Genomic DNA, 26,126 nt, shown 5'->3' with positions numbered 1-26,126 from the left:
AACAAAAAGTTTAACTGTTAGTACTTGTGCTTGTTGAGATGTTAGAACCAAGTAAGTATGCAAAGCCGGCATGATGGCTCATGCCTCTAATCCCGGCGACTTGGGAGGCTGAGGCAGGAGGATCACCTGGGGCCAGGAGTTTGAGATCAGCCTGGGCAACACAGTGAGATCCTATCTCTAAAAAAATTGGGAAAAAATTAGCCTGGTGTGGTAATGTGCACCTGTAGTCCCTGCTACTCAGGAAACTGACGCAAGAGGATCACTTGCACCCAGGAGTTCAGGAGTTTGAGGCTTCAGTGAGCTATGATCGTGTCACTGTACTCCAGCCTGGACAACAGAGCAAGACCCTTTCTATAAAACAAACAAAAAAAAACCAGGTATGCATTCAGACTGTGTCCTGGGGGTCAGGACAGTGAGGTAGATGAGGAGAGTGCTCAAAGTTAGCTGTACCAAGGTGACATTCCTTCAGGGCAGAGTTGTGCACTTCAGAAACTGCCCACTTCCCCGTTTGGACTTTTTGCTAGTAGGAGCTAACACAAGGAATTTGTGTTTGGAACAGCGCCTGGCACATGGTGGCCCTCAGGGAGTGGTCGTCCTGTCCCCAACACCATGCCCCTGGTGTGTGGTGGTGAGAGTCCCAGCCTGTGTCAGCTGTGAGGAGGTGACAGGACAGCAAATGAGGGGGTCAGGACCCCACCCCCGTGAGCACGCGCCTCCGCTCCAGCAGGCCGGCGTTTGTTGAGTGAGGAGTGACTGCCTCCTCCAGAGCCCCCTGCTCCAGCTCCTCGGGAGAGATGCCGCGTCTCTGCGCTGACAACAGCTTCGGCCGTGCCTCCTACCCCCACACACTGTTCCTGCTGCTTCACAAATAATACCTAACGCTCTGAACAATCCTATGAGGCAGGAACGTTATTATTCCCATTTTACAGATACAGGAACCGAGGCTCAGAGGGGTTTGGTAAATCGCCCGAGGTCGCATAGTGAATGAGTGGTGGCCCCAGGATGGCGCCAGCCCCCACCCTCTGCTCCCTCAGCTCTGCTGCTCTCAGGAGGGAAGATCTGGTTCTTTCTCCTTCACCGTGGGGCCCTGGATGAACCATTGCCCCTCTCTCGTTCTCCCTTTTCTTCTCCGGGAAGCAGAAAACCCTCTCAGCCTGGTGGCTCCCCAGGGCTATTTCGAAGACCAAGGCCAGTCCTGGCTCGAGAGCTTCCCGGCAGGTCAGGGCTTCTGTGGGGGAACACGGTGTCCTGACGCAGCCCTCGGGGCGCGGTACCTCCAGCCGGGCACCCTACTTGTGGAGCGGGGCTGGGGCGGGGAGTCCTCTCTGGGCCCCGACGGCAGGCCCACAGCTGGGCCCATGGGCGACTGGAGGCCCTGCCTGGGGACACTCAGGGGGACGCTGGGGGAAAAACCCCTTCTCTCTGAGAGCAAACTCCCGCAGAGAGAGGCGCGCGCCATGCCTGCGGTCTGCACCCAGGCCAGAGCCCCAGAGCTCAAATGCATGCGTACGGGCTGTTGGCGGTCCTGGAGAAATTAAAGATTTCTGGGCAATGGAAAGCCGACAGACTGCAGCGGGTCAGGCCTGCTGGGGACTGGCGGGGGAGAGAGGAACCCCAGGCCTTCCGGGAAGGGACTCTGCACTCCCAAGGAGCTCCAGGCGGGACAGAGACAGGGCTGGAGAGGGGCCTCTCCTTGGCAGAAGGCCCATACCCTCGGGTCTCTCTGTGGCCTACGTGGGGTGAAGCCAGATGCCTGACGCTTAGAGCTGGGAGATGAGTTCCTTTACTGCGAGCTGTCATTTTGCAGATGCTGGAACTGAGGCCCAGGGGGGCAGTGCCTACCCAGTGTCACCCAGCCAGTGGGGCCCAGACAAGCTCTGTTTGGCCCAAGCTCTTCCCTGTGTCCGATTCCCACCTAAGCATAGGCACGAGGCCTGAGACGCTGGCTGCAGACACCCTCTAGGGGCCACCATGGGAATTCAACATCAGTGACCACGTACTCCAGGGCAGGCAGCCCACGGTGGGTTCCTGAGCATGCTCTGGGGACCCAGGGAAGAAAGCCCAAACTCCCCCACCTGGCATTCTAGGCGCCCAAGCTCTTTTAAATACCTATGCACCTCCCTTCCCAAGCTCCTCCCTTCAGTTGCCGCTGGAACATTCCCGGCTCTCACTCTCCTCTGCACTCTTGTCCACCCTCCTCCCACCTGGATGGCCTTCACCCCGCTTTTCTCTGATTAACCGAATGCGCCCACTGCTCAAGGACTCCGGAGCCCCCATTCCTGGTCCCCCACCCTGACTTGCCCCCGCTCTGACCTCCTTCCTGGTGCCAGTAGCACTCCTGCCTCCTGGTGTAGTGGACACTGCGGTGTGCCACCCGGATCCGCCCCGCAGGACAGGCGCGCTTGTTCCTCCCCAGCGGCCAGGAAGTTAGCGGCTCCCAGCTGGGCCCCTCTACGGAAATCGCTGTCAGTCAAACATAGCCCACTCACCTGGGGAGTCACGCCCCTCCCCAGACACTGGACCGCCAGTGATTGATGGCGTATAAAAGCTCTCCCTCCCTGCCCCCCACCAGGAAAGGACCCTCAGCGGGACAACACTGAGGGTCGTCCTGGCTCTGGGGCTTCCTGGCAGGTAGGTCAGCAGCGGCTGCTGCAGCTGCACCTCAGTTTGACTTCTCTGCCCAATCCTCTCCCATCCTCCCCCCCACGGGGTTACTCTCAAGAGCTCACTGGTCTCCGTCTTGGAGAACGCGCTCCAGGAAGCCAGCGTGTGACGCCAGGCAACATGATGGTGAGGCAGTGGCCTGGGTTCCAGCAGAGAGCCACCACTTGTAGCTCCGTGGCCTTGGCAGAGTTGCCCACTTTCCCTTATACGTTAAGTGGGGACAGTGCTGAGACAATAGTTTCCGTCCCCTGAGAGTGCTGCGAGAATTAGATGCCGTGTGCGTGGTACTGAGAAAGCACTCAATGAGCATCCCATTTAACGGCAGTGAGGTTCAGGCAAACGGGGATAAGGTGATACTATTTGTGTCACAGTGTTGGTGAGAATGAAATAAGGTTGGGAGGCAAAGGGTTAAGCTCGGTGCTGCTTGGATCCAGTACAGACTCAGGGTCCAGTTTCCTAGGCTGTGGCCTGGAGGCCAGACCCCCATACCAACCGGCAAAGGCGACTGCATTAGGTTTCAGTTGCTGCTGCTTAGTGCCTGAAAGCAATTGCCACGTGCTTAGTGCCTTAAAGCAATGCTAACTTCCTGTCTACAGCTCTGTGGGTCAGAAGTCTGGTGCGGGTTTCCTCAGACTGAAATCCAGATGTTGGGGCTCTGTTCCCTTCTGGAAGCTTTAGGGGAGAATCTGTTTCCTGTTCATTCTTGCTGTTGGCAGAGTTCAGTTCCTGTGGTTGCAGGACCGAGGTCCCGTTTTCTCGGTGGCTGTAGAGGGTCGATCCCAGCTTCTCGAGACCAGTCCCGGGGGCTGGTCTTGGCCCCTGGCCCCTTCCCCGACTCCACAGGCAACACAGGCAGGTGGAGGACTTGTCACGGCCACACTCTCCGACCTGCCTTCTTTGGTCATGTTCTACTTTTGAGGACTCACGTGGCCATATCAGGCCTGTCTGGATATTCTCCCCATCTCAAGGTCCTTAATCACATCTGCAAAGTCCGTCTTGCCCTGTAAGGTAACTTAGTGACAGGTTGCGGGGATTAGGACGTGGACCACGACCCCGCCTACCACAGCCAGCCAGCACCGGGTCTCCTCTGACCCCAAACCCTCCCCTCCTGTCCCAGGGAGAGGTCTGCGCAGTCCCCTGTGCTGCAGGAACCTACGGCCACAACTGCTCGTCTGTCTGTAACTGTGGCAATGGTGGCACTTGCTCCCCGGTGGACGGGTCCTGCACCTGCAAGGAAGGTAACGTGCCCTCTCCCCCAGCCCGTGCCCCCTACGTGTGCTGCTGCCCCCATGGGCGGCTGCCAGCTGCGGGGTCTCTGCCCCACCCGCCCACAGGCAGGCTCAGGGAGCCTCTAGCGGTCAGGTTCCGGGCAAGGGAACCCAGCCGTGAACCTCGATAGTAGGCACTTAGTAAGGGGGTCTGTGCCAATGGCGTCTGAAGAGCATGTAGGGACAGTGAGCAAGACAGGCGCCAACGCCTGCGGGAGAGGCTGCCACCACCACTCGGGTTGGAGGGGCAAAAAGAGGAGGTGGAGTTCCCAGAACCTGGAAGTGCGGGCCACCTGGTGGGAGCTGGGACATGGGAGGGCAGTGCTGTACCACCACAGAGGCCCAAGGCAGAGAAAGAGGGAGGGGACACACCTGGCCCCTCTCCTGCTCCCGCCCCGCAGCCTGTGGGCCAGGTCTCCCATTGGCAGCGCACCTGGCACCAGGCCAAGGGAGGTCAGCCCCCGGGACAGACCCAAGCAAGGGAGAAATGGATCTGTGGGCAGAGAGGCCAGTAACCACCCTAAGCATGGAGGACCAGCCTGTCCCCAAACACAGGGCCCTGAGATAAGCTGCCTGACCCCACCCTGGGAGCGGGCAGACAGCACTCCGCACCTGTCCCAGGTGAGATCATCCGCCTGCAGTAAAACAGGAAGAACTGGGAGGCCACAGACCTGGGTTCGCGCCCCAGCTCTCCTAACGGCCCTGCTGTGCCTCTGAGCCAACCGTGTGGAGTGCGTGCTCTAACCCAGCCATCGGGGACGCGGTGCCTTGGGTGGGATGCTGTGTCCAGAGCTGGGGGAGTAGGGAAGAAAGCCGTGCTGGGCCTGATGGAGAGGTGACAGTCCCCTTCTCACCCCTCAGGGTGGCAGGGCCCGGACTGCACTCTGCCCTGCCCAAGCGGGACGTGGGGCCTGAACTGCAACGAGAGCTGCGCCTGTGCCAACGGGGCGGCCTGCAGCCCCGCAGACGGCGCCTGCTCCTGCTCGCCCGGCTGGCTGGGGGACACCTGCGAGCTGCCCTGCCCGGTGAGTGCCAGGGGGGGGAGGGAGCAGGCAGTGGCAGACGTGGAGGGACACGGTGGCCCAGCATCCCCTAGCACCCCTTCCCTGGGGCTACTCTGCCCACAGGAGTGCACAGAGAAGAGCACCAGGCTAGGCGGTGGGACGCCCAGATTCAGATCAGTCCTAGTCCTGCCCTCTCTGTGGCCATTTTTCTACTTTAAGCCTCACCCCCCCATCGATAGCATGGCAGATGCCCGGCAGGTGTGTGCTGTGGCTCCGCTTTCCCCTTGCGGCTCTTGGTCAACGTCGTTGCCTCTGGCACTCTCACCTGAGCTCAGGTGCAGCTTCAGGACCCGTCACAGCGCCGTGCTGCAGGACAGCCCTCACCAGCGCATCAGAGTGACCGCTGTCTGACAGATGTCGTCTGAGCTTCCTTCCGGCTCCAGCAGCCTGTGCTCTCACGACCAGAGAGCAGGGGACTGAGGCCAGCACTACTCAGCAGTAGCCACCCAGACCTAATCATGGGGTCTTCTAGGTCAAAGATAAAAATAAGTGAAAGGGACCGATCTGATATTGCTAAATGAACAGGGGCTTTGGCGTCCTGCAGTCCTGGGTTCAAATCCTGGCTTTGCCACCTTGAGCATGTTACCTCTCTAACTCTGTTTCCCATCTTCGAAGTGGGAATATAATGGAACCATCTCATTGGATAGTTGTGAGCATGGAGAGAAATGAGATATGAGGCTCTTTTTTTTTTTTTTTTTTTTTTGGCCCCGTTTAAAAAGTTTGAGATATGAGGCTCTTGATACCTAAAGATCACACAAGAAGGTAGCTGGTTACTGCCTCCTTCCCCAGTAACAGAATAAATCAGAGTTATCCCTCACGTGTGATCGATGTGTTATGAGTAGCAAAGTACACTTTCATTTACCATTTTAATTAATGATCACCACAGGCCTCTGAGCTTGACCCTTGAGAAGTAGGGCAGGACCATCTCCTCCCTCTGTCCAAACCTCTTGCTCCTGTTAATGCAGCCAAATAATTCTCTGGCATGGCTTCGTGACTGCACTGATTTCCCACTTAAAGAAGTGTCCCCCCCTGTGCCCCAGCCACAGTCTCTGCATCCCAGTGTGGTTGTGGCTTGGTTTTGTCATCAAGATTCAAGAGAAATGTGTGAACCTCTGGGAGTCTAGGTCTGATTTTTTTTTTCCCCTCTCTCTCCCCCCTTTCCACAGGATGGCACATTCGGGCTGAACTGCAGCGAACGCTGTGACTGCAGCCACGCGGATGGCTGTGACCCCGTCACGGGCCACTGCTGCTGCCTGGCCGGATGGACAGGTAACTCACTCCGCCTTGCCACCACCCAGGTCCTTGGTATTCTTGGTATTCTGCTTCTCTTGACTGCTCTTTCTCCCTCAGTACCTTTCTTCTTCCCTAAATATCTTTCTCTTCATCTGCCCCGGGCGCCAGTTCTCCATTCCACTCAATTCGAGCAACCTCATGTTCATTGAACACCTACTTAATACAGGCTCTGTTCTCGGGGCTAGAGACACACCAGGGAAAAAACAAAGGCTGACATGTGGTGGGAATAGTTGCCTGATCTCTTTGCAAAGAATGCGCTGGAGAGGGGACAAGGACCTTTCTCCTTAGTCTTGTCTCAGAGTCCTGGTCCCCACACTAGCTCGTCAGCCTGCCTCCTAAGGTGAATCCGTCTACTTCTCTCCACCCCACTGTCGTCACCTGGCCACTGAGCACTGTCTCTCACCTGGCACTGCCTCGGCCTCCTACTGGGTCTCGGGCCTCTCTTCTTGCCCACTGCATCCCTTCTGCACACGGTGGCAGAGCAGGCTTCTCAAACCCCAGATCCGTCAGGCCAGGCCCAGTTCAGAAGGCCTGGGCGGCTTCCTGTGACGCTCACATAAAAGTTAAAGTCCTCACCGTTGCCCGGGGCGCACAGGATGCAGCTCTGCCCCCCTCCTCCACCTCCCTCTGCCTCCTCTGCCACGTGCTACACGCCGGCCAGCTGGGGCCCAAGTTCACGTGAGAGAGCCAGTGCCTTGCTGACCGCGGGCCTGTGTGTGCCATTCTTGCTGCCTGGGTCCCTCTCTCCCCTTCCCTCCCCCGGCAACTCCTCCTCATGCACCAGGTTTCAACTCAAAGGTTGCTTCCTCCAGGAAGGCCCTCCTGCTACAGCAGTCGGCCTCTACCCAGCTAAGACTGAAGAGCCCTTTTTATTAATTCCCATGCCCTGCACTGCTCCTTCGAGAGCTGAGCTGAGCTCGGGTTTCAGTAACCGTTTGTTATCTGCCTCCCCAGCTTGGCCATCAGCTCTGTGGAGGCATCTGCTATTCACCACTGTGTCTGCCGCCTGTCACACACTGAGATACGGGGAACTTGGTAGCTAAGAACACAGAACTGGAGCCACACTGCCTGGGCTTGTGACCTTGGACAAGTCCTTTAATCTCTCAGGGCCTGAATTCTCCATCCATAAAATGCAGATGGTCGTCCTTACAACCACAGGGCTGTTTCGAAGCATAAAGGAGTTAATACTTATAAAGTGCTAACAGTGCCTGGCACATAGCAAGTGTTCAGTAAATGTAAGCCACGAATACAGGAACTGTTAATCCCGACACGTTGCATGAGTGAACCTACCAGCCAGTCCCAAGGTGATGGGCAGCAAAGAGAAAGAAATGTAATCATTTCTGGAAGTACAGGTTCTCAGATAAATAATTCACACCTGGTTGCTGCGTGGCCTCTGTTCTCCACAACTAAGAAGTTTCTAAGCAGCCAAAGGCCAAGGACATTGCTTCGTCTGTAGCGTCTCTGGCCGGGCTTCCCCTGGCCTGCTGGCTCCCGTCCCTCCCTACAGAATGAGGCTCTGCCCTAGGCCCCGGCACCCTAGACCCTCGGCTGGAACCAAGTGGAAATACGCTGTAAGTTTTCATTACCTTAATTTCAAGTGAGCCGATAAGATTTTAATGACATCTAGTGCTCAGGTTCTGTCTTTGGACCACCTTCCAGCAAGGCCTCTGTTCTAAAGCTAATTCCCCCAAGCGTGGTCTTGTAGTCGTATCAAAGAAAAGATTGATTGATGTCCTGCGGCTTGTCATGCAGAGGGGAGCCAGGGAGGGAGAGGGATGGGGACAGGCCTGGGCCTCCCACTCTGTGAGCCCTCCACAGTCACCCCTGCTGCAAGTGGAATCTGTTCCTGACTTCCCAGCCCCTGGCACACTGCTCGTGACTTGGCTCAACACAGGGTTTGGTCTGCCCTAAGCTGTATGCGTGTCTCCCTCTGTTCCCATAGGCCACAGGCTTATCGACAACTGGCATCGTGTGTTATGTCTCATTCGCCTTGCCCTGCACATAGTAGGTGCTCAGGAAATGTTTACTGAAGTAAATCAGAAGGAGTTGTCCTACAACCATTCATGGTTTTTCCCCTCGAAGTGGAAAAGACCTTGAAGATTATCTACTTCAACCTTCTCATGCCACGGAAGAAGCAAGGGAGTTGCTCAAAGTCTTAGGACGTTAGTGCAAAAAGGATGAGAGACTCAGGATTGTATTTTAAGGGGGAGCCATTTATTCATTGAACTAGCATTTACTGATTCATGCAATTACCAAGTTTTTATTTGGCAGCTACCTTGTGCCCGGCACTGTGCCAGACTCGGCAGCGAATAGCAAAATTCCACAGCAGTAGTCCCTGAGCACTTACTATGTGCCCAACATTGCACTGAGTACCAGAGATGACTGACATGGTACCCCATGAGGAACACCTAGGTAAGCAGCATCAGAAGTGTCAGTAAGCCATGGTCCCTGTCTTCAAATTGCTGGCAGGGGAGACAGGGCTTATGTGTATGAAGCATTTGAGTAACAGGTAGAGACAATTAGGCTCTATCAAATAGATGCTTGAATCCCTGGGCAGACATCTGGGAGGGCTTCCTGGAGGAGGCCCTAAGCAGACCCTGAGAATAGGGGCTGCATGGTGGCTGCTGGCCTCACTGCATGGACTAGGGATCACAGTGTGTGGAGTCTTAGCCTGGCCTTACCCACCAGTGTAGGTGTGGTTGGGGGAAGGGAGGTCCTGAAAAATAAAGCAAGGGGATTCCCTAAGGTAAGAAGAGAAGGGACCTCCGGGGAGGTTATTATCCCTTTTCAGCTGTGAGGCAAACTGGGGCTCAGAGAAGGTAACCGAAGCTGCTTCCTCGGAAGCTATAGCTGGGAGCTTCCCCCAAGGTCAAGGCCAGCCCCTTTGGTCACACCAATAAGTCCTTTCTGGAACTGAAAGGGGAAACCCTTGGCCCTTCTTTCCACTTAGATCCTACGTCTTAGCCTCCAAAACGCTCCAGGGCATGTAAGAGCCTCAAACAGAAGCCCCACTCCCACAGACCCAGGTCCAGATTGTATTAATAACTGCCAAATCCTAGGGCCCGGTGGGACTTTGCAGCCACCTGCAATGTGAGCAGGAACATCGTGCACTCGTGGCTCTCAGCCTCCAAGAAAGAGGACGCCTTTCTGACATGACTTTGAGGATTCCACACCTTTAGTGGCCATTGATTGGGGAGAACACAATAGCAACCAGCTGCCAGGAACTCAGTGGCGCTTTTGCACAGTGTTTTATGAATTCAATCATATCTATGCCCAGCTTTAGAAAGGAGCAGCGTCCATGCTTGATGCATGTGCCTGGGTCAGCCTGCTCGGTGCTCGGTGCACACGTGGGATTCGAGGCCCCTAAGCTCCTCTTCAGTCCCGTGTGCCTCCAAGGAACAGGCAAAAGTATTCCTTAGGGTAGATCATGGCTCTTGGTATGCCTAGGAAAGGAGAAACTTGAAGATGTGTCTAAGGCTTTGAACAGCTTTGTGGTTTCTGCTTTCCCAGGCTCCCCTCAGTCAATCCGTGATGCCTGTCCAGGGTTTGTCTCTTTCAGGGCGCCTGAAACCCCACTGGGACGGCCCCTCATCGATGGGTCACATGTGGCAAATGTGGCTGCCAGTTATCCCTGGGTAGAGATTCCATTCCCTGGAGAGAGCCCCACCACCATGTCCCAGAAAGTGGTATCTGAAGCCACCACCCTGCTGCAAAATTGCAATGTTGGGTGGGGGGAGGCACAGGGAGGGAACACAGGTGCGGGCTGGACTGAGGGACAGGAAGAGGAGTGAAGCCTGTTGCATCCTCTCCCTCTCTGCCTCCCTCCCGCTGTTCAGCCTCCCTCCCCCTTGCCTGCCAGCCTGGGTGGGCTCGTGCAATTCCAGCCTGCCTCTAAATTGGTCCCACTGCTCTCCTGCTGCTGCGAAGGCTGGCTCTGTTCACCGGGCCTGAGTGTCTTTCTCTTTCTCACAAGCCCTGTCCTTGTAACAAGGCGGACATGATTTTTCAACTAATTCTGCCTCTCTCTGAGCCTCTGATATTCACCTTCCGAAGCCAAGGCAATCTCCTGGGCCCCTTAGGTACGTTCCCCTAATGCATGTCAGACAGGAAGCCCTTGTGCCAGGGGGGAAACCCCACCCCAGAGCTGGGGCATCCAGCCTCGGGCCTTTCAAAATTCCTTCTTAGCCTTCAGGCTGTAATCACCCCAAACACATTTGTTTCCTCCACTCCAGCTCAAAAAACTGTGTAGATCTTGCTCTTCTTTCCTATTGAGAAATTCCACCCATTCCTCCATAGGCCACCGTCAAACGGAGAGTCATCAAATCAATTTGTTGGGTTACAACATTTTTATGAAATACATTATAATGCAGAGAAAAATCAGAGTGTATCACAGTGACAATGAGAGTAATTCTGCAAAGGATTGGTTTCCATTATACGTGTGTGTGCACATATGACATAAAATACATGTTGCCGGCAGGACCCTTGGTCAAAAGAATCTAAGAAGACGCCACCTACTCTCTGAGCCCCTGCCCCAGGTTGGTTGGCTGGGACCTGGCAGGACCAGTGGCATCTGGGCTGACGCAGGTGGGCATGCAGCTCCCCCCCTCGGGCACTCACTTGCCCATTGTTGGTTTCTCCCAGGCCTGTTGGATGCCAGCCAAGATGCAACAAAGGTGGCCAGTCATGATCTGGTCCCTTCTTATTCCCACGGTCTCATCTCTTGCTATATCCCATTTTGCTCTTTGTGGTTCTGCCACACCGTGCTAGTTTTCGTATCTTTCAAGACGTGATTCTCTCTACTGCCTCCTACTCTTTGCACATACGGTTTCCTTTGCCTGGTCAATCTTCCTTATCTTTTAGGACGCCAATGTGGACATCACCTTTTCCACTGTCCCTCTTCTGTTCGGCCTCGGCCTCAGTGGGTCTCTCCTCCACGTGCCCAGATGCACTGTGCATGCCTCGACCTCTCCACGCTGTGTTGCGCCCCTCCCTCTGCTCTTCCCTCCACCCTCCGCTCCCCCACCGCTGACCCTGCCTGCCTCTGGCCCACAGGCATCCGCTGCGATAGCACCTGTCCACCTGGTCGCTGGGGTCCCAACTGCTCCGTCTCCTGCAGCTGCGAGAATGGCGGCTCTTGCTCCCCAGAGGACGGGAGCTGCGAGTGCGCCCCTGGCTTCCGAGGACCCTTATGCCAGAGAAGTAAGGCTGCCCCTTACCCCAGAGACCTCCGATGGCTTGTGCCCCCTGACCCTCCCCAGCTGGAACTAGTCCTGGCCTGAGAGAAGCTGGGCTCTCAGAGTCAGCACTGGCTGTTCTGTCCCCAAGTTCTGTCCCCAGCTCCTCAGTGGAGACAGGACAGGACCACAGCTCCTCCCTGCAGAAAGGGACAGGCCGTCCCCGGTGTGGGAAGGCTGCAGCTCTCCCCGCATCCTTATTGTTCTGTGGGTCAGCAGGGGTGGCCAGGCTGGCTGGGGTCCCTTAGGCTGCTGACTGTCATCTTCCCTTCACCCTCAGTCTGCCCCCCTGGGCTCTATGGCCATGGCTGCGCCCAGCCGTGCCCCCTCTGCGTGCACAGCAGCGGGCCCTGCCACCACGTGAGCGGCATCTGCGAGTGCCTCCCGGGATTCTCCGGCGCCCTCTGCAACCAAGGTACTGTCTTCACTGAGCGGGGAGGTGGGGGGTTCTGGGAGGGAAGCGGCAGGGAAGGAAGGGCTTGGGGACTCGCATGGCACTCTGCAGAGGCAGGCCCATCCCTCTCCAGGGCTGGCTGCCGTTGTGAGAATGGAGCACCAAGCGGCTTGACCGTTATGCAGTTAAAGGAACAGGCTGAGGGAGGTTAAATGGCTTGTTTATGCTCTCACAGCTAGCAAGTGGCAAAAACAAACGTTGACTCCAGCGCCCATACTAAAGGGGTGAAAAATTAAACAAGCACAGAAAAGAGCCACGTCAGAAGTGGCCCCAGGTGGTTCGTGCTGAGTGCGGAGGGTACAGGCGCACAGAACACGGCGGGGGTGCAGGGGCCACGGCTCTGGCTTTGGCTGGAGGGGGCAGCTTCCAAGCCCCCCTCGTACTCAGGCCAACGCCACTAACCCGCTCCTCACCACACGCTTTCCCGCCTCACCCTCGGGATCCTTCACGCCACCACCTCTAGGCAACCGCTGCCAGTCACCGGGAGTGGCAGAGAGGGCTGAGGCTTACTTGCACTGGTGTCCCGCTAAGCCAGCGCTTTGTGGGGGGAAAGCCCTCATTGGCCACATCTGCAGATTTCTGTGATATGAGTATTCCTACCACGGCTGAGTTCAAGGTACCAGAGGTGTCACACCATTCCCCAGATTCCTGGATGTTGAACGATGAGTGAGAAGGCAGAGCTGGCTCCGGCACATGTCATTGTTTATTGCCGTCCCTGGCTTGCTTAGGCCGAGATGGGGTGGATTTGGGCAAAGGCTCCATGGACTATGCAGAACTTCAACTGGGCCTTAGCCTGAAAGGCAGAGAAGGAAGAAAAGCACTCTAGGTAGAGGAAACAGCTTGGGCACAGCACAGAGACATGGGTGTGTGCCACCCAGTGAGAGGGGACAGCTGAAGGACACAGTGGCAGGGGTTTGGGAAAGAGGGCTGAGAAGGTACACTGGGGCCTTCAGAGCAGATTTGAACACAGGCTACCAAATTTGCACCTTAGTCTGTAAGGAATGAAGGGATCTTAGGATAAATTAAACTTAGAGCTAAAAGCAACTTCAAGGTCATCTAGGCAAGAATCTCATCTGGACTCTGCTTAAATGCTTCTATCGACTGAGAGCTCACTACCTCTCGGGGGAAGCCATTCTTCTGGTGAATAATCACTGCTGAGCGGGGCTGTTAATATGTATGAGCAGAAAGTTTAGTACATGATGCTTTGAGGTCATGAGAAGTTTGGGCCCCAGGGAAACATATGTGACAGTTTCATTTACTTGCAGCCCTCCTAGGACAATTTAATCATAACCTGACACGTGGAGGTTTACTTATTAAACATGGGAGACCCAGCTGTCAAAACAGATAGGCCGGGTCTAAATTAGGACCTAAGCAGCCCGAAGAGTAACTCTTGGAGCCTGTGTTGTCTGATTTATCACCCGGTGGCCTAATGAGTATTTCCCACATATAGATCTAATGGAGTTTGCTATTAATGGCAACTGCCCTGGTTAAGTCTCAAGCCTTGTGAAAAATTGAACTGATACTTTCTAATGACTAGCTTTCCAGTGAGTTACAAATTACAGACACTGCTTATGTAGAATCATTAAACATAGATTAAATATAACCAGATGTTTTCTTTTCACCAGCTCCCCCCTTCTCTCCACCACTCCTTTCTTTTGCTCTGGATTCAGCTTAAGAACCCGACCAATTAATGTAGTAGACTGATCGCATTAGCAGCTCTGTGGGCAAATGTGCTGGCCTTGTGTGCGTGAGAAAAGACTTCAAAGACAAGACTGTCTTGTTAGAGAAGCTCATGGTTTGTTCTAGGGGCGGGGGGTTGGGGGAGCAACTCTGGGACCACACTCCTCACAGAAGGCCAGGACGGGGGATGGGTTCCCCAAAACAAGCACCTCCCAGAGGCAGGGAAGAGGAAGAGGTCGGGCAGCCAGCTTTCCAGGAAGCTGGAGCCCCGCTGCAAACAGGTGAGACCCACGTCATCCTCTTGGCAGTGCACCTGCCTGGGAAGCAGCTAAGGATTTTATCAGGGGAAGCACAGGGCCCCAAACCAGCTAGCCAGCCTGCCTGCAGCTATTAAGCAAGGCCCTAGGCTAGTGGGTGACAGTTCCCATCCCCATTTCAAAGGTGAGGAAACAGAGACCGAGAGGGGTGATGTGGTTTGCTCAGAGACATTTAGCCTGGTCCATGGTAGAACGTCCTAGCTGTGTGACTTTGGGCAAGTTACTTAACCTCTCCGTTTCCTCATGTGTAAAGGAGAGTTAATGGTAAGGAGTAATGATGAGAATATTTATATAATAATGACAGTTACAAGATTAAGTGAATGAATAGAGGCATACCTCATTTTATTGCACTGCACTGCATCGTGCTTCGAAGAGACTGCATTTTTTACAAGCTATAGGTTGGTGGCAGCCCTGCCTCAGGCAAGTCTATCGATGCCATTTTTCCAAGAGCACGTGCTCAGTTCCCGTCTCTGTCAGCATTTTTAGCACTAAAGTATTTTTCAATTAAGTTGGGGTATGTATAGTGTTTGTAGACATAATGCTATTGCACACAATAGACTGCAGTATAGTGTAAACATAACTTTTATATGCACTAGGAAACCAAAAAAATTCATGTGACTTGCTCTATTGCGATATTCTCTTGTGGTCTGGAACCGAAGCCACGGAGCCACAGTATCTCTGAGGTTTGCCTGCATCTGGGAAGCACGCCGAAGCGTCTGGTGCATAGAAGTATGCGTAGAAGTGCCGTGTACACGTTTGTCGAACACATAAATCAGACTTGGGACCCAAATCCAAAGCTTTGGACTGGAGAGTCCGCTCCACCACGCTGCCTTATTTTGTCCCAACCACTAATCATGTCCAGGAGAGGCCCAGAGTGGACATAGATCCCAGCCACCAGCGCCCCCAGTCTGGCGGGGGAAGGACTGCCAGTGGGAGGCAGTGTGGTGTAGGGACGGTGCCAGCCGCGAGTTTGAGAGCCGGCCCCGGGGAAGTGACTCCTCTTTGAGAATCAGCACCTTCCCATGATCCTCCGTGCCATTCTGCGGGATTTAGACTTTCTTCCGGGGCAGCAGGGGGGCCTTGAGGCTATTTGAGCAGGACGCAGGAGCAATGAAGAGAGCAGCGCTTCAGAGTGCTCAAGCTGCAGGGAACAGGTGCGGGATGGAATTGCAGGGCTTAATACTCAGGCCCAGCCCTAAAAGAGCTCTGCAGCCTGGTCGAGAAAACCAGCCCTTTCTCTAGGGACCAAGGAGTGACTCCTCTAGGAGGGTCTGTGACCAAAATCCTCCAAGTGACTCAAAGTAGAAATGCCGGTGATGGAGAGGGCCTTGTGGACCCAAGAGGGCTTTCCTGAGGGGGGACACTGGGCTTGAGGAACAGGTCAGAGGAAACAGGTGGACAAGGACAGACATTCAGGGCCAGCCCTCCCACAGTCAAACTGCAGACAGACCTGCCACACTGCATTTGTCCCCCTCCTTCCGGCTGTAAACCTTCTCCACCCCCGTGGCTGTGGGATTAGTGATGCTGGCACAGTGTGGTAATGGAAAGCAGAGGCCGAGGAGCAGCCAGGGAGCACTGGACTGAGAGTCCAGAGTGTGATGCCCAGCCTCGCCACTTCCCATCTGTGAGACCTAAGTCAAGTCATTCTCCCACTGTGGGCCTCAGCCTGTTCCTCTGTCAAAGGGGGTCGTAACAGAGCCTCCCAGAGAACGCCACTGTGGGCACGAGAGGCGCAGCTCATTTACGTGCAAACGGGAGGGGTGATGGGGTGCTGAGGTGGGCAGTTCCATTCACATCCGTGATCCCAGGGTGGCCATGGCTGTGGCCTGGGAACTTCTGGGGGTAGCGCGGTGGGTGGTGGACCAAGGAGCACAGGTGGGAGGACAGGTGCCAGGCTGCCCTGTGCCCACAGTGTGTGCTGGAGGACACTTTGGGCAGGACTGTGCCCAGCTCTGCTCCTGTGCCAACAACGGGACCTGCAGCCCCATTGATGGCTCCTGCCAGTGCCTCCCCGGATGGATCGGCAAGGACTGCTCACAGGGTAGGCTGCTGCCCCCCACCCCGGGAATGCCCCTCCCCCAGGGTTAGGTCTGGAAACCCTTTGTCCTGGCAGTTCCACTTCCAGGGCTGAAATCTCCTTCTGCAGATAAGAATGTCCACCTGCATCCCATTTAGCTCTATAGCTACTGTGATGAATTATTAGGATCGATCGATCACTGGTATTATTAACCGCTGGTATTAAAGGTATTGATATTGTTGATAGTACCATTAAAGCCATTAATTCTGAGACTTAATACTCCATTAGCACCTGAGCAAGGGGAAGTCTGAGTATGGATGGGGAGGAGGAGGGGCAAGGACCAGCATGGTTGACTTTGGCAATGGCAAAGTGAGGTGTGGCCAGGGCAGTCACCTTGGGAGGAGTGTGGGTGCCCGCTGGGTGGCCCATGTAAATGGCATCCTGGGCATCATAAGCCTAAACGGGCATCATAAGGGCTGTTTATGCAAAGTGCACCCAATTGCAGAGGTAACGGCTCCTTTCCAGGGAGCCCACAATCTAAGGGCAGAGAACTAGCCAGTACCCTTAGGGGGTCCTGTTAAATGGACACACAGTTTCCACCCTCAGCAAGCTCACCAGCTGCAAGTGGAGAGAGTCCCCGCCCTAGGAAGGTCCCCAGCATCGGGGAAGTCAGCGCAGATACCCACTGTAAACCACAATGCTTACCCACACTCCAGAGCAGAGTCTGGGGACCCCCTGAGAGGGGAGACTCAGCAGCCCTCAGAGCCATGCTGCCTTAGACAGTGGGCAGAGAATCCGGGCTACTGGGGATCCTGGGTGACTAAGAGGTGAAGTGTAAGAAGTCTGGGAACAGTGTCACGCCCCCGAAAGCCAGGAAATGTCAGCTGGGTCCATCCTGGCCTCTTGGCTCTGATGTGTACTCCCCCTTCCTCTCCCCCTTTCCATCTTCCCCTCCCCCTCTGCACCCCGCCCACATCCCAGCTTGCCCCCCCGGGTTCTGGGGCCCCGCCTGCTTCCACACATGCAGCTGCCACAACGGGGCGAGCTGCAGCGCCGAGGACGGGGCCTGCCACTGCACCCCTGGCTGGACCGGACTCTTCTGCACACAGCGTAAGCCCCGCCTCCTGCCTCCCAGCCACTTGGAGTCCCATGCTGCGGCCTACTGGCCACCGTGGGCATCGTCCAGGCCTGTAGGGAGGGAAGAGGAAGGGAGTTGGCCCCAGGGCTGGGACCCCCACCCCTGCCCCATGAGAACTGGGGAGTTCTGCAGCCCCAGGGCCTGACCGAATTCAAGGGTCTGAGAGGCTCAAAGTCCTGGAAGGTTTGTCAGGGCTGTAAGGTACTTCAGTGGTCAGCAAGGCCAGACCCTCCTGGGACAGTGCAGTCCAGAGTGGGAAGCAGCAGCCTATGGCCACACAGAAAGGAAACTCTAGCCTGGCCTCTGGTCCCAAGGACCCTTTGTCCGAAGGACTCCCTGGCCCCCACCCCTTTAGCATGAGGGTCCAGAGCGTGGAGACGGCTCTGGTGCAGGGTCTCACTGGTCTTCGCCCCACGCTCAGCAAGGGGCGGCAGAAGACAGGTCTGGTCCCAGCCGCACCTCCGCAGTTGTCCTCGCCCTGCAGCAGCTCGTGTGACTACAGACCCTGTTTCTCTAGGCTGCCCAGCAGCGTTTTTTGGGAAGGACTGTGGACGCGTGTGCCAGTGTCAGAATGGCGCCGGCTGTGACCACATCAGTGGCAAGTGCACCTGCCGCATAGGCTTCACCGGGCAACAGTGTGAACAGAGTAAGTTGCCCTGACCCCTCCCACCCGGTGTCCCTCCCTCGGGGTGTCGGGGCCAGGCCTCGGCCTCCTGCAGTGGAAGCCTCCCCTTCCAAGGTCCACTCATTTGGGTCTACTCCTTGCATCCTTGACTTTGGGGAGAAAACCCCAAGAAAAAAGACTAAAGAAGGGCTGGGTGAGGTGGCTCAAGCCTGTAATCCTAGCACTTTGGGAGGCCAAGGCGGGAGGATTGCTTGAGCTCAGGAGTTTGAGACCAGCCTGAGCAAGAGTGAGACCCCGTCTCTACTAAAAATAGTTAGAAATTAGCCAAACAACTAAAAATAGAAAAAATTAGCAGGGCGCGGTGGTGAGTGCCTGTAGTCCCAGCTACTTGGGAGGCTGAGGCAGAAGGATTGCTTGAGCCCAGGAGTTTGAGGTTGCTGTGAGCTAGGCTGACGCCACGGCACTCTAGCCCAGGCAAGAGAATGAGACTCTGTCTCAAAAAAAAAGAAAAAAAAAGAGAAAGGAAAAGACTAAAGAAGGACATGTCTACATTGGTGCTTGGTATTGAGGGCAGAGGCCTAAGAGGGTAATGAGGGAGTAGAAGGAAGTGCAAGATCTTTTCTGATTCTTTGAAGCCCCTGTGGCACTCAGCTCAGGGCCTGGCATGTGGAGGATGCTGCTTAAATGTGTTGCATGAGGAGGATGCAGGGCTGAGTTGGGCCCTGCCCGCTCCTCTTCTATGTCCCCCCTCCTCTCAGGACTATAAGTGCTCTGTCCATCCCCAAATATCTAAAGCACAACGGGAGCTACAGGGAAAGAGGCTTCACTCTGTGTGGAGCAGAACTGGCTTCTCACCATAGCTGTCCATACACGGGATGGGACAGGTGGGCAGCGGGTGCCTCTGTCTACCCCGACTCTTTGTGCCATACAGGATGTGCCCCGGGAACTTTTGGCTACGGCTGTCAGCAGCTGTGTGAGTGCATGAACAACTCTACCTGTGACCATGTCACTGGCACCTGTTATTGCAGTCCTGGATTCAAAGGAATCAGATGTGACCAAGGTAATACACAGGTGGCAGAGCCCCTGGGCCCTGTGGAAAGGGACCCATGGAGTCTATAGGGAGATTCCAGCTGGAACAGCGGGATTTGATGAGGACACTTCCCTTTATTCCCATGTGTGAGGACAGCAGGAATAGGTGGCCGCAGAGGGACAGCAGAGGCTCCCAGCGCGGGAGAGGCAGATGGAGTGGCGGCCGCTCAGTTGCAGCTTCTCCATGCTCACCCTTGGCAAGTTTCCCATGAGCCAAGCAAGGGTAACACAAGCCAGTGCTGCGGAAAGGCCACCAGACCATGTTGGAATGTCTGCTAAGTTCTAGTTCTGCCGGTTCCTGCTAGGTGTCCTTGGGCTGGTCATTTTCTATTGCTGGGCCTCTTACTCCACATGCAATGTGGGAAGACTAGATTAATTGCCATCTTCCCCTGTGACACAAGTTTCCCTTGAAGGCCAAGGAGCCCAAAGGGGCTCAACTTTGGTTCTGGTGCTACAGTCAGATGACACCTCCCAGGACAGTTGTAGGATCAAGTTGAGGCAGTGTGAGTAAAGGACTCAGGACACTACCTGGCACATGATTGAGCACTCCATAAATGGTGGCTTTGTGTACATAAAAAACCTTTTATAAAGTTCTGCAAACACGGAACAGATGATGCGGCAGTTGGTTCTAGAAGACGGGGCATGAGAATGGGCTCTCGATTGCCCACATTATAGAAAAGCAGCCATCACTTTCTGAGGAAGCCTCATTGAGAATCAGCAGCCCATTGACCTCCCCGATGTTGGCCAGCTCAGTTCGGCCGGCAGCTGACAGCCAAGGCGGGGGCTGGATGCTGGTGGGTGGCAAGACAGCCCCCACTGAGCGTCGGCACAGGGGTCAGCCCATGTGTCCGTCACTGCTTGGTGGGCAGTGAGCCTGGATGCAGCGGCCCAGCACTCAACTTTTATTGCCATATCATTTGGTGCTCACAACCCCCTAGGGAGGGTGGGATTATTGTCCCTATGTCACAAATGAGCAAACCCCCATTGACACTCTGAGTCACACAACTCGTAAGCAGGGAGAGGGGCTGTGTGCAATCTTTCCTGACTCCTGAGGAGCCAGACTTTGCCACTTACCTGTTGTGTGATCCTGGGCAAGTTGCCTCACCTTTTGGTGACTTGGTTTTTCCATTTATGAAAGGGAAATCATTTAATAGTCCCTATTCCATAGGGCTGCTGGAAGGATTAAATGAGTTAATATCTGTAACTCATTTTGGGGAGAGTAAAATACTCAATGAATGTTATTTTGTTTCACATCCACAATCACATTTGCTTCTTGTCGTGACTCCACCCCCTTTTAGGCAATTGAAGAAAGTGAGGCACAGGTAGGGCAGGGGGCAGTCACACAGAGATTGAGGAACAAGGCCAAGACCAGACCCAGGCTCCTAAGGGTAGAGGGGTTAGAGGCATCTGACTGGGCCCAGGAGAGCTGGCGAGCAAGCAGGCCAGCCCCGGGCTCAGGCGTTCCCTCTGCCCGCAGCCGCCCTCATGATGGAGGAGCTGAATCCCTACACCAAGATCAGCCCAGCCCTGGGTGCAGAGCGGCACTCGGTGGGTGCCGTCACGGGCATCACCCTCCTGCTGCTCCTCATTGTGGTACTGCTGGGCCTGTTTGCCTGGCGACGGCGGAGGCAGAAAGAGAAGGGCCGCGACCTGGCTCCCCGCGTCTCCTACACGCCTGCCATGAGGATGACCAGCACAGACTACTCCCTCTCCGGTAAGGGCCATGCTCCCAGCATCCCTCCTCTTCCCGCCTCCACGCATACCCCCGTGGGAAGAGCCACACAGTATCCCTGGGCATACCCGGGTCTATTGCTGACGGTGGGTGATCACACCTGCGTGGGTTGGGTATGGATGCTCAGTCCCTCCTAGAGTACCAGTGGGGAGGGAAGCAGGAACCCACCTGGGAAAGGTACATAGGATCCCAAGAGGATGTCATTTCCTGGGCCCCCAGCTCTTGGAGCCTCCTTCCCTTTCCCCAGAGCTACACCATCCTCCTCACCAGGCTTCGGCCCAGGAGCACCCACACTAAGCAGTAACTTTGCTAAGCTCTCCAGGGCAATGTCTCCCCATCCTGATGGCTGTACCACCTTGCTCGGGCCTGTCCATTTCTGCTTCCCTGATCCCAGAGTTAGGAAGGCCCAATTAGTACAGTGGAGGGGGTGGTACGTAACTTGGGGAGAGATGAAAGTTTGGACAATGTTGCTGTGGCAGTTGTGCCACAAATGTGGTAACAACTCCAAGGAGCGTTTTATCTGGGAGTTAGGGGGGTGGGGCTGCTGGGCCAGATCCTTCGTCTCCCCTAAACTGCTGCCTTGGAAATAAGAAAGGTTTTTTTGCTTCATATTTAGCTAAATAATAGAGGCCAAAATGCTCTGAAATTGCCCATAGGCCTGGGCCTGTTCCTGTGAGCACCAGGATGACGGCTTTCTCCAGCCGGCTCATGGCTGATCTGCAGCCTCCTGTACTTTGTGTTTAGAAAACCCAGATCACTTCAGCCCATTTCTGCTAGTATCGCCCACCATATGCCCAGCTCCATGCTAGGTGCTACAGAATGCACAGAGGCAGCCCAGGGGCAAACCCTGCCTTCAAAGAGCTGCTGGCCTGCGTGCCCCCTGGGGCTTCAGCCAAAGCAGGCATCCTCTGATGAAATCCCAAGCCCACAGAGGATATTTGGGGATTTTCTTCCATGGCTATACTGAGAACACTGCCTTGCTTTGCCTATGCCCTTCCTCTGGTATTCCCCAGCCCTGTGGAGAGGTCCTGGAGTCCTCAGGAAGGGAAGGGCTGGGCCAAGAGTGTTCTCTTTATGAACTCATTACCGGGATCTGACCCTAGGGGGAAGCAGGAGAGGGCCAGCCCTAAACAGCAACTGGGACATGTGAGACTACCAAATCAAACACGCCTCCTCCAGACTGCAGCTGAGGGTGCCACCCTCTTCACTGGCAAGCCTCACCTGCACCCGGCATGCCGCAGGGAGGGCCAGCATAAGGGAAGGAGCAAGCCAGGCTCTCCAGATTTCTGTAGAGCTAGTGGATGCCAGAAAGCTCGCAGGGATGGGGTAACTTGCCTGTCTCTCTCAAGGCTACCCAGCCCAAGCATTAGTTTTGGGGGTATTTCATGCCAGGGGCAGGGATATGATGGTATGTGGCACCTTGTTCTCTTCCCAGATTTGTCTCAAAGTAGCAGCCATGCCCAGTGCTTTTCCAATTCCAGCTACCACGCACTGGCATGCGGGGGGCCTGCCAGCAGCCAGGCCAGCACTCTGGACAGGAACAGCCCCACCAAGGTACCGGGCCCCTGACTCCCCAGCCCCCATCCACCATCCTTTCATTAGCCCTCACCTCTGCCTAGGAAGGAACTGCACCCCCCATGAAGGGTCCATGTGGAACCAACCACTAATACATTAAGAGCAGTCCTGTGATCCGTGGTATATGTAAACACTCTGTAAAGCATGTAGTGGAACCAGAACGTTACAGGAGGCCAAGTGCCATGTAACTGGTAGGCATCACTTGTAACCAAACCACAGCATTGCTCAGTATAACCCCTGTACCCTGTGTGTAACCAACTGGTACTAAGTCATGTAATCATGTGTAGCCTTCTTGTCACATAACAGAATAGTTAATTTTGCCACATGTCAACATGTAATCAAAACACTATACCACCTACCACAGATCACTGCAGTATGTTACCAACACAATGTTTGCAACTAGCACATTATAGAGTAAGTAACTATTGCTCAGGTAACCACCCAGTGTCTCTTGTATCTGGACATGTACACGATAGACCACATGTCATCAGTCCCTACCCATAACCATTTTTACAATCTGAACTGACACAAGGGATGGGAAACCCCAACTTCAGCTGCAGACAGTGGGTTTTCAGGTCCTCCAGGGCAGCTATGCACACTCCTGGACAGGGCCTTCCCTGGCAACTTCCAGCATAACCCTGGCTGATGGCAAGATATCTTCTTACAGTCACAGGCCCTTGGGCAGGGAAGTCTCAGCACACATGTAGATGATGTGTAGTGAGCTCCCAGGTCGCATACTAGCAGAGTGGGAGATTCCAGTCCTAAGGACAAGATATGAAGGGCTCATGTTGCCCACCTGTGTACATGCCCACAAACGCACGATGGCAGAGCCCCTGGGACTTGGGGGAGGAATCCCATGATTCCTGGCTTCCTGTAACATCCATCCTGGGCCAGTAACACAGCGTTCATACACCAGGCTTCTGCTCCAGAGCTCTAAGAATCCTTTCTTCCCTGCCCGCCCCATGGAGAATGACCATCAGCCCACAGATCTGGGCTGAACCCCACAGTAATAGATGCTATGAGGGCAACCACGGTCAAGCCAACACCCCAAAAGCCACTCTTAGCCTCCACCTTCTTTCAGTGAGAGGCCAGTTACTGCACCGTAGCCCACTTGGTGACCCTCTGGGTCACGTCACCCCAGGCCCAGAGAGGCTCTGCATGGTCAAGGACCCCTCACTCTGGCAGGAAGGGCATATGTAGCAGAGGCAGGTAGCTGTGAGGACATGGAAAAGACATGGAACTGGGAGTTAAGAAGGAGTTCTACACCCAACCTACCACCGAATCCTTGTGTCCATGAGCAAGGCCCACACGCCAGAACTCAAGTCGAATCTGTGAAATGACCACCTGTACTTCATATGAAAGACAGCTTTGAGAATGCAGGAAGGAGGATTGTACCATATGCCTTGAGACACCCTGCCCTTAGGCTTTCCCTTGGTCACAGGAAATGGAGTCAGGTGGCAGAGGTGACAGTGATATTGCAGGCAGCCTCAGCTCCTCCCTCTGTATTGGAGGTGCCCTCATGTGGCAGCTGAGTCATACTCCCAGAGCTCCCAGCTCCTGAAGCTCAGCCCCACCCAGCTGATCTGCTTCCCCTGGCAGGGTCAGCTTGGTTAAGCCAGTTCTTGGGAAGCCCTGCTCCTGCCCCCTGTAGGGGCCCTGAGAACCCTACACCTTCAGCCTGACAGTTGACTGCAGTGTGTTCTGTTCCCAGTGGCCTCAGCCACACCATAGTGGCCTCAGCCACACCATAGTGGCCTGTCATGGAACATCTAGCTCACCCTTTCCCTCAGTGGTCCAAGACCCAGGTGGATCAGGATCATGACAGGGGTGGGTACACTGAGGCTGGGGAGGGACACTGTGTATTAACTGGCTCTCCTGCTCTTCAAACAGCTCAGTAACAAGTCCCTTGACAGAGACACAGCAGGCTGGACCCCCTACAGCTATGTGAACGTGTTAGGTCAGTAGCAGTTTGAGTCTGGTCACCACCATCATGCCCCACCCTATTCTCCTTCTCCCATATTGAGAAGGACCCTGTCCCAGCTCTAAGGGAGAAGGTTATGAGTCCTGGGCATGGTTACCCCACAGGGAGAAGGGATGTGGGGAGGAAACTCAAGCCCCTATTTTGGCTCTCATAAGAAAATGAAGCCCCGGACCTCCTTCATTTCTATGTCAGGGGATAGGGAGGTGGGGGCTATGGCCCAAGGACCACAAGGGAGACAGCTAGGGGCCTGGACATAGGGATCTGAGGGAAGCAAAAGGCGTACTCGCCATCTGGGAAAGGGACCCCTGCCTGATCCAGGTCCTACCAAGGTGCCCCTTTCACGGTCTGCTTCCCTGTCCCCTCCCTGGTGAGTACCAACTCTTGCGGAGGTGGGAGTGGAGGGAAAGGGAAAACAAGGCAACTCTAGCAAATCCCCCTGGCCCCTTAGGATGCTACAGTAGAGGCCTTGAGTCTTTTCAGCCTGCCCATCCTAACCCTTGCCCACTCATATACTTCCCAACCCTTTCCCCTGTCATACCAGGGCCCTGGGAATAATGGCTCCTCCCTGTCATTCCTCTCGCTAGACTCCCATTTCCAGATCAGTGCCCTGGAGGCCAGGTACCCGCCCGAGGACTTCTACATTGAACTTAGACACCTCAGCCACCCTGCTGAGCCACACTCACCAGGTCAGACCCTCAGCCCTACCCCTAGCCCCTCATACCAGACCAAACCTAGCACCTGCCCGCCCCCCATGGTCCCAGAACTCTCCCTGGCGAGCCCTCCTCCCTCCCCACATAGTCTACCAGCCCAATTGAAAGAAGGAAACTTTCTGGAGCCTTCTCATCCTTTCTGTCCCCATAGTGGTCAGTGGACGTGGACAAACTGGGGCTGCTCAAAATGGAGGAGAAACAATATAACTAACTGCACTCCCTCCAGGCCACACAATACAACCCCAAACCACAGAGAAATGACTTGGGGATGGTGGCACCTTTGGGATTCTCTAGGCCCTGTTAGTATAGATCATAGGGAGTTGGCTCTCTGGCTAAAAATCCCAGTGTCCCCCAGAGATAGACCATAGACCCAGAAGTGGCCCAAGCCAAGCTTTCCCAGATTATTGGGTAGGGTTGTCAAGGAAGGATCTGGAGAGGCTGTAGCAGAATGTATCAACCAATATCCTCTGTACTCATGCACTAAGCTCAAACCTGGAGGATTGGGAGAGATACAAAAAGGAAACTTGGAAAGTAAGTCCTGAAATGGGAGCAGGGGATAGGAGTTACAGAAGTAGGTGTCATAGGAATAAGTGCAATGAATGGAGAATATGGCACCCCTGCAAAGTGGCTCCTCTAAGGCACCCTGGGGCAGGGCCTTAGCATACTAGACAACCCTGGGCCTTAGCTCGGGCTCTAGCGAGATGCTGAATAGCTCTACCAACCCCTACAGGTCCCCAGGTCCAGTAGCACTAGGGAAACTGAAGTTTCTGAATTTATCCACCCATTGAGCAGGCATGGGCTGCATGGACCCTGGGCCTGTACTCAGGTGGCTATGTTCTTGGCTCTGGGTCTCCTAAACAGTATCCAAGGCATTTAATAACCCCACCAACTATAATCTCTCTTAGCCACCCCCCCCAACACACACAGCCTCCCCATACCCTACCCTCTATCTCTTTCCATATGGGAACATCCTCTGGGCTCAGGCCAGATTTCTCCCTGCTTTAGAGATCTCACTCTTCAACCAGTGTGGCCAGAGCACCATGCGCTATCATTTTTTTGCCAATACCCAGGCAGGCTGGTGTCCAATGGGAAAGAATACTTGGGAAGATCTGGGCTCTAGTTGCAATCCAACTTCTTACTGGCTGTTATGGTATTAGACAAGTCACTACAGCTCTTTGGGCCTATTTCTTGTTCTGTAAAAAGGAGGAAAAGTTAACAGCCTTGTCTCCTTCCCTCAGGGAGGGCAAGGGAAGCCCTTGTCTATAAACTGCTGAACTGACGCCAG

General features: G+C 54.9%; 1 protein-coding gene across 2 annotated transcripts in view; it reads left to right on the top strand.

Moving 5' to 3' along the window:
- Positions 1–26,126, top strand: part of MEGF11 (multiple EGF like domains 11) — a 232,206-nt gene that overhangs the window by 189,155 nt on the left and 16,925 nt on the right. Inside the window, exons 10-22 of one of the 2 annotated variants that reach the window (XM_012758617.3) lie at positions 3,782–3,902; positions 4,794–4,957; positions 6,163–6,265; positions 11,342–11,488; positions 11,804–11,938; positions 15,887–16,015; positions 16,973–17,101; positions 17,647–17,775; positions 18,686–18,814; positions 20,321–20,557; positions 22,011–22,129; positions 24,041–24,107; positions 24,716–24,817. In XM_012758617.3, coding sequence (XP_012614071.2) covers positions 3,782–3,902; positions 4,794–4,957; positions 6,163–6,265; positions 11,342–11,488; positions 11,804–11,938; positions 15,887–16,015; positions 16,973–17,101; positions 17,647–17,775; positions 18,686–18,814; positions 20,321–20,557; positions 22,011–22,129; positions 24,041–24,107; positions 24,716–24,817 — 1,711 coding nt within the window. The remainder of the gene's footprint in view (positions 1–3,781; positions 3,903–4,793; positions 4,958–6,162; positions 6,266–11,341; positions 11,489–11,803; positions 11,939–15,886; positions 16,016–16,972; positions 17,102–17,646; positions 17,776–18,685; positions 18,815–20,320; positions 20,558–22,010; positions 22,130–24,040; positions 24,108–24,715; positions 24,818–26,126) is intronic. The other variant, XM_012758621.3, reaches the window with a different exon arrangement.

This window comes from Microcebus murinus, chromosome 6 (genome assembly GCF_040939455.1).
Source record: "Microcebus murinus isolate Inina chromosome 6, M.murinus_Inina_mat1.0, whole genome shotgun sequence".
NCBI classification, from domain to species: domain Eukaryota; kingdom Metazoa; phylum Chordata; class Mammalia; order Primates; family Cheirogaleidae; genus Microcebus; species Microcebus murinus.
The sequence above is the reverse complement of the archived record's forward strand: the minus strand, read 5'-3'. Positions and strand labels throughout refer to the sequence as shown.